General features: G+C 48.4%; 1 protein-coding gene across 1 annotated transcript in view; it reads right to left on the reverse strand.

Annotated features, from left to right (window-relative positions):
* Positions 1–7,348, reverse strand: part of FERMT1 (FERM domain containing kindlin 1) — a 55,657-nt gene extending 48,309 nt beyond the window's left edge. The window contains 3 exon segments of the mRNA XM_008256296.4: positions 1,611–1,844; positions 4,581–4,753; positions 7,067–7,348. Coding sequence (XP_008254518.2) covers positions 1,611–1,844; positions 4,581–4,731 — 385 coding nt within the window. The 5' untranslated portion in view covers positions 4,732–4,753; positions 7,067–7,348.
* Between the last annotated feature and the right edge of the window lie 276 nt (positions 7,349–7,624).

Here is a 7,624-nt window from a genome sequence, read left to right on the forward strand (position 1 = left end):
TGGCCCAAGTGCTTGGGCCCCTGCACCCACATGGGAGACCTGGAAGAAGCTCCTGGCTCTTGACTTTGGCTTGGCCCAGCCCCGGCCTTTGTAGCCATATGGAGAATGAACTAGATGGAAGATCTTTCTCTGTTTCTCTTCTTTCTCTGCAACTCTGTCTTTCAAATAAGTTATTAAAGAAAAGAAAATAAAAGAAAGGAAGAGAAAGGAAAAGAAAAGAAAAGGAAAGGAAAGGAAAGGAAAGGAAAGGAAAGGAAAGGAAAGGAAAGGAAAGGAAAGAAAAGAAAAGAAGTACCAGGTTGAGCCCTTGGAAGCACCAAGAACGGTATCTTCAGGAAAAGTCACATCAGAATGCTCCCACTCCTCTGAAACCTCACGTGCTTGTGCTCAGCTGCCACGTGTGCCTCCAGTCCACGGCAGTGTGTGGGGGATGCGATTTGATTTACTTATATATAAAAGAAAGTCGTCTTGTTTTCAAATCCCTATTATAATATCACTGAAAACACAGTGCATTTGCTCCTGCCATTTGCCCAGCCGCTGGCAGCAAGACTACTGGAACTTTCAGTCACTTACTGTACAAACACATACTGTGCATGCTGTGTGCGGGCATCGTGCAGGAGCTGGGAGCGTGGAGCTGCTCATGAAGTGGCTTCTGCGCTCACACCCTTTCCTCGGTCCCCACTGCCCAACACTGGCATTCCCCGTCCTGCTGGCACCTTCCCCCTTGTTTTACCACCTACCGCTTTCCACCACCTACCCTATGGTCTTGTCTTTTTTATTACATGCATTGGTTGTGCTCTGACTCTGCCTGCCAGCATGTTAGCACCAGGAGGGAAGGGGTTTCAGTCATCTTTATCACTCATGTATCCCCAGCACTCATCACGACCCCTGGTGCATAGCAGGTGCTTAGTAAACAGTCTCTGAGTGAGCGAATGACGCAGCACATAGTTTAATGAATAAGATAGATTACTCAGTGACATAGTAGCTAGGCAGCGCCACGGGCTGACTTTGACCTTGGAATCAAAATATACACTTTCAGAAAATATAAAGTAAGAGTATACTCATGGCACAAGATTCTCTTTATAGAGTCGCATAAATGTTACGCTCATGGGCTACCAACCTATAGAGAAATGAGTTTCTAGTCATCAGTCCGTGTAGTGTTCTGACTCAAAAGTGCTTTTTGCAGACACTGCAATTTCGTAGAGCCAGGTGTTTATGAAACAATTAAGACGTTGCAACACCACTATCTCAAAACCACTACAGTCACACGAGCCGCAGAGTGATGACAGGTGTAACAGAACTCTTTTGTCTTAACTATAATAGTGGCTTGAGTATAGCTTGGAGAAATGAATTGGGATGGGTAATCTTAACGGTCTGGCTCTGCTTTTTATCACCCTCTTTCGAAATAGTTTTAAGGTTTGTGGAAATGAATCTGATTTATGCCGGCAGAGTTCTCTTTGGTTTAATGCCTCTTAGACGTCTGCAGTATGTCTGGGCTGAAGTGTGCCACTAATGAGAGAGTGTCCCTGAGCCCACCATGCCAGGCAGGCGGGAGGCGGACACCAGTTTCCTGTCCGCTCCTGAGAGTCCACAGGGCACAGGGTACTCACTCAGGGTCCTGCAGATGTCACTCACAGCTCTGAACACCACAGCTGAGAAGCTGACCCGCAACCGCACTGTCTTCATGTTTGGCAGGCGAAGGCGAAGAGTTTTATGCTGGGGGGTGAACAGAAGCTTGGCATCCGCCTGAACTCCACATTTGTCCAGGGTCCAGTGGGTTTTCAGAAGCCAGCAACGCTTCTGCTCCCACCAAAGGGCAAAGTCTGACCAGTCCTGTGGCAGGTCTGCAAGAACGGATAACACAGAGAATACCATGAACCAGGGCAAGACTCACAGGGAGGGTCCAGGCACTGCAGAACCCAGGTAGGGGTGTGCAGAAATTGCAATAAACAACACCTCCTCAGCCCCCTACCTCTTTCCACAGTCCCAGGCCCGACAGTCCCTGGCTTCTCTCCAAAGACCCCAGAGGTGAGGCAGGGAGAACAACAGGTGACTGTCACGTGACCTAGCATCTACATTTAAATACTGCAGAGGGGCTGGTGTTGTGGCACAGCGAGGTAAGAGTTAAGGCCCCAGTCTGCAGTGCTGGCATTCCATATAGGTACCAGTTCAAGTCCTGACTGCTCCACTTTAGACCCAGCTCTCTTCTTTGGCCTCGGAAAGCAGTAGAAGATGGCCCAAGGCTTGGGCCCCTGCATCCAGATGGGAGACCTGGAAGAAGCTCTTGGCTCCTGGCTTAGGATTGGCACAGCTCCAGCCATTGTGGCCAATCTGGGAGTGAACCAGCAGATGGAAGACCTCTCTCTCTCTCTCTCTCTGCCTTTTTGTAACTCTGCCTTTATTTATTTATTTATTTATTTGACAGGCAGAGTGGACAGTGAGAGAGAGAGAGAGGCAGAGAGAAAGGTCTTCCTTTTGCCGTTGGTTCACCCTCCAATGACTGCTGCTGCCAGTGCGCTGCGGCCAGCGCATCATGCTGATCCGAAGCCAGGAGCCAGGTGCTTCTCCTGGTCTCCCATGCAGGTATAGGGCCCAAGTACTTGTGCCATCCTCCACTGCACTCCCAGGCCACAGCAGAGAGCTGGACTGGAAGAGGAGCAACTGGGACAGAATCCGGTGCCCCGACCGGGACTAGAACCCCGTGTGCCGGTGCCTCAGGCGGAGGATTAGCCTAGTAAGCCACGGCGCCGGCCTGTAACTCTGCCTTTAAAATAAATAAATAAATCTTTAAAAAATAAATCTTAAAAAAATAAATAAATACTGTGGAAAGAACAGGCACATAAAATGTTTGCTCATGATAAATGCTAGCGTCTTTGTCCTTAACACCCCTGGGTGCCATGATGTATTCTAGGCAGGCCAGAAGCATGTGGCTTTGGTTAGTGAAGTTCTCTTCTTTTGTAGACATGTGTGCTTGCACCACGGCGTCACACGGGAGGACCAGTAGTCCCCAGCGAGAGTGCAGTCAGGACTGCCGTAGAGCTGACACCTCAGCCTTCTCAGAAATGCCCAGTACTCGTCAGCCCTGCCACCCTTCTTCCAAAGTTCTACACTGAAATCAGAGTTGAAAACTCGCTCCCTTGCTTTGAAGGCATTAACGGCAAATCTTTCCTCTCCTTCAATGTTGGCATTCGAGTTTTTTCCTTTCAGCGTTGCTGGAGTCAGTATTTAATCTTTTATTTTGTGAAATTAAGAGGCCCCTGTATTTTCCTTTTTCTTTAAATAGTCTCTTTCTCTCGCTTTAAATAAGAAAACCTTTCCTTCAATGCTGTTAGTAGAAGTGGAAATTGGGGCCGGCGCCGCGGCTCACTAGGTTAATCCTCCGCCTAGCGGCGCCGGCACACTGGGTTCTAGTCCCTGTTGGGGCGCCGGATTCTGTCCCGGTTGCCCCTCTTCCAGGCCAGCCCTCTGCTGTGGCCAGGGAGTGCAGTGGAGGATGGCCCAGGTGCGTGGGCCCTGCACCCCATGGGAGACCAGGAAAAGCACCTGGCTCCTGGCTCCTGCCATCGGATCAGCGCGGTGCGCTGGCCTCAGCGCGCGCAGCCGGGGCGGCCATTGGAGGGTGAACCAACGGCAAAAGGAAGACCTTTCTCTCTGTCTCTCTCTCTCACTGTCCACTCTGCCTGTCAAAAAAAAAAAAAAAAAAAAAAAAAAAAAAGAAGTAGAAATTGGTGTATCTATTTTTTTTTAAAGTCAAGACTTTCAATAATAATTATTTTACTTCTCAGCGAGAGAGAGAGAGAGAGAGAGAGAGAGAATGAGCTTCCTGCTGGTTCACTCCCCAGATACCTGTGAAAGGTGGGGACAGGCAGGAAATAATCCATGTTTCCTACGTGGGTGGCATACTTGAGCCAGCACCTGCTGCCTCCCACAGCCTGCATGGATAGGAATCTGGAGTGAGGAAGAGGAGGTGAGTATGGAACCCAAGCACTCTGATAAGAGGTATGGATAGGTGTACATCTCTGTATATATATTACATTTATTTAAAAAGGACTTTCTCTCACTAGTGTAAATGAGAAGCCAGCATGGGGGTCAGGAAATAAAAAGAAATACAAAGAAAACAACACTGTTAAATTCTACAAACACGATGTTGGCTCTCCTTTGTTTATACAGACAGAGTGTTAAAGACACGGAGCATCCAGCTAACTTGAAGACTGAGCTTCCAAGTATTAGCAGGGAACCAACAGAGTAGTAGTCTAATTTCCTGCCACCCAGAGCCACCTGAGATGTTACCAGTGGAATGGGCATTAGATCAGCTGGGGAGCTTTAATTCGCCATCTAGCACTTAAGTGATCCCAGAGGCGGGTGACTGGATTCAACCTGAGGCTCTTGCACAGTCCCCGGATTCTCTCCTTCTTCCTGGGTGAGATTTGGAGGCAGCGAGTGCTTGCTACTTTGGGCCATTATAAAGGGAGCGATCAGAAAAGCTAACTGATCCCAGATAACGAGAAGGCTCCTATTTGTTGGGGATGCACCAGAGAGGATTTCAAATACAGAGAAATCACAAGGCAAGAGTAACTTACTGATCTGTTCTACCAACTTGAGCATCACTCCCCCGACATGCAGGTCTCCAGACACTCTGAGTGTGACATCTTTCTGCTCCTCTTCGTTTGGGTGGTCAACACGCACCACGAGCTCCCAGGAAGCAGATGCAAAGTCACCGGACGACAGCATTGTGGCCCAGGCAGGTGTCTGACTAGTGGAAAGGCAGACAGAGCAGAACATGAGGAAGAAACTGCAACATGCCGGGAGATTCTACGGAACACAACTTTATTTTTTCTAATGTTTTTGCTTTTCATTTTAGCTTCCTCTTCCAAAAACTGCAGTGTGCCCAATGCCTTAGAGGTTAAATTCAGCATCTTAGCTTTAAGAAGTCTTATAAAAATGGCTTCAGATCATCTAAATGGATGGACTCCGTCTTTCTACTCATCCACTCCTTCGGGACCACTTGGCTGCATTTTCCTTTGTCCACCCAGTGTCCCCGTCTTCACTTTCCTGCTCTTTTGCTTTTTCTTGACTTTCTCTGAACTATTCTAGCAGCAGGCAATAAACTATGGCACTCCTTCACGATATATTTCTTAAAAATAAACTTTATTGAGGTATAATTCCCATGCAGTAAAATGCGCAGATATAAAATATACAGTTCAATGCATTTTTTTATTTTTTATTTTTTTTTGGACAGGCAGAGCGGACAGTGAGAGAGAGAGACAGACAGAAAGGTCTTCCTTTGCTGTTGGTTCACCCTCCAATGGCCGCCGCAGCCAGCGCGCTGTGGCTGGCGCACCGCGCTGATCTGATGGCAGGAGCCAGGTACTTATGTTGGTCTCCCATGGGGTGCAGGGCCCAAGTACTTGGGCCATCCTCCACTGTACTCCCTGGCCACAGCAGAGAGCTGGCCTGGAAGAGGGGCAACCTGGACAGAATCCGGTGCCCCGACTGGAACTAGAACCCCGTGTGCCGGCGCCACAAGGTGGAGGATTAGCCTAGTGAGCCGCGGCACCGGCCAGTTCAATGCATTTTGTTGTGTGCAAATTACACCGCATAAAGCTGACTTGACAAAAGGATGCCATTACATCTTTCTCTATCTCTAATATCTCTATTACACATGTATTAATACATTCCTCCCAAAATATTAGTATCTTGTAGCATGAAATCTCCAAAAATAAAAATATAACAAAAATGTTTATTTTAGTTATTACAATATAACATGTAGCTTTAACATAAGTGCATGCCAAGATGGTAGGTATTAATAATTACTGTCATGTATTTGATTCAAACTTCTGCTTTTGTACCATATAAAATTGATATACAAATTGAGGTTTTAGATACACTTTTGGCAAAAGATGGAAAAAACGGCAGTGACAGACCTAAAAAGCTAACATTTTCAAGTACAGATCGGGGTGAGAACTTCAAGTTCCAAGGGGAACTTCATTTCCCCTCATTTGAGGCTCTGGGAAGGCAAAAACCTAGCAGTATCAGCCCTGGGACATTGTAGGGCGACCATCGGAACATCAGAATCCAAAACTGGCAGAACTTAAGCAAAACTTGAGATGTCAGTTCTCTCTTACTTTACACAGAAAGAAATACTGCTACTACTCTGGGCTGTTTCAAACACTTAAAATAAAATAAAAACCATTTAAATCATGATAACAACTCTTTTTCGCTTTATTATGTACTGAGAGCTTCTAAGAGACCCATGCTTTCACAAGGGCTACTGTTGAGGAAGAGCAATGCACTCAAACTCCTTCAACAGGGCGTCTCATAATCAAATGCAGATTTTCTCCAGAAGCAGGCAGGTCAAGAGACCCTGCACTCCTCACAAGTGATGCACACTTTTGAGTTGCCAGGACTCCTGATTGCTTGTTTCCCTGGCAATCGGATGCCATTTCTTCTCTTCTCCTAACCTGTGAGATCAGAACACTGCTCCCTTGGGCGATAGATTGGCCATTTCCTTATAATGAGATCCAGTCTAAAATCAGACAATCTGGTTTCCCCACATTCCTTCCCTATCTTTCTGCACCTTCGTTTTTGAGCGAACCTCTCATCCACAGCAAGCTGTTACTTGCTGCGGAGAGCAGCAAACTTGAGCCCCGAAACGCAACGGAGGAGACCAAGGCAAGAGGCCAAGAGCCCCTGCCGACGCAGCTTCCCCGGGGGCGAAGCTCCGTGTAGGAAATGCAAGGAAGAAAGAAAGCAAAAAGGTGCGGGGAACAGGTTCCAGCGCTCCCCCTGGAAGGAAGCTCTTAGGGTGTTTTGCTTCCAAAGGCCACTCCGCCCGCGTCTGCCAGCTCTGCAGATCTTGAGTGGACAACAAACACCTGCCCCTCACCCCAGTTAAAGGCAGCGGCCAGAGGCGCAGGGCCAGAGAAGGTGGCGCACGGAGCTGGTACTATAGTCATTTAAATGCAAGGAGCTGCAGAAGGTAAAGGGGCGGGAAGGTTAGGGGTCAGCGGTGCCCATCGCAGCCTCCTGATACCCGGGTCCCTAACCCTAGCCCCTTCGCACCCACCTCCTTTCCTGGACTCTGTCGCCTCCAAGGAAACTTGCAGACCGGCCAGTGAACTGCGCCCCTAGAGCACCGGCAGAGGCCACTCCAAGTTCAGCGGGGCGGCTACTGCTCTGCTAGGCTCAGGGGCCCAGAGGTCCCGGGGCCTCCAGCCGAGGCTGGGTTCCCGCACCTCTCCCGGCGCTGTGCGCAGGGGGCACGGTCTTCTCCCTGCGCGCCCCCAGCTGCATGGTCGGGGCTGGCGCGCTGCGGCGGGGCAGGCGAGGGCACGCCCAGTCCTGGGCCTGCTGAGTCTCGCGCTGGCTGGAGAGGAGGCGCAGTTTGCATTTTCTTTTTGTTTTTGAAGGGCAAAAGGTGGCTGTGCCTACTCTTGTGTTTAACAGGGATCACATTTCAGTTAAATTTCAACACTTAAGAATAACTGTGTATTAATTACAGAATTAAACCAGTAATATTAAGTAGAACAGACAAAAAAACTACTAAGAGGGATAATGTATTAAGTTGTTCATTAACAGTCAGGGCTATGCTGATCAAGTCACCGTTTCCCATAGTGTCCATTTC

The sequence above is a fragment of the Oryctolagus cuniculus genome, chromosome 11 (assembly GCF_964237555.1).
Source record: "Oryctolagus cuniculus chromosome 11, mOryCun1.1, whole genome shotgun sequence".
In the NCBI taxonomy this organism is placed as follows: Eukaryota; Metazoa; Chordata; class Mammalia; order Lagomorpha; family Leporidae; genus Oryctolagus; species Oryctolagus cuniculus.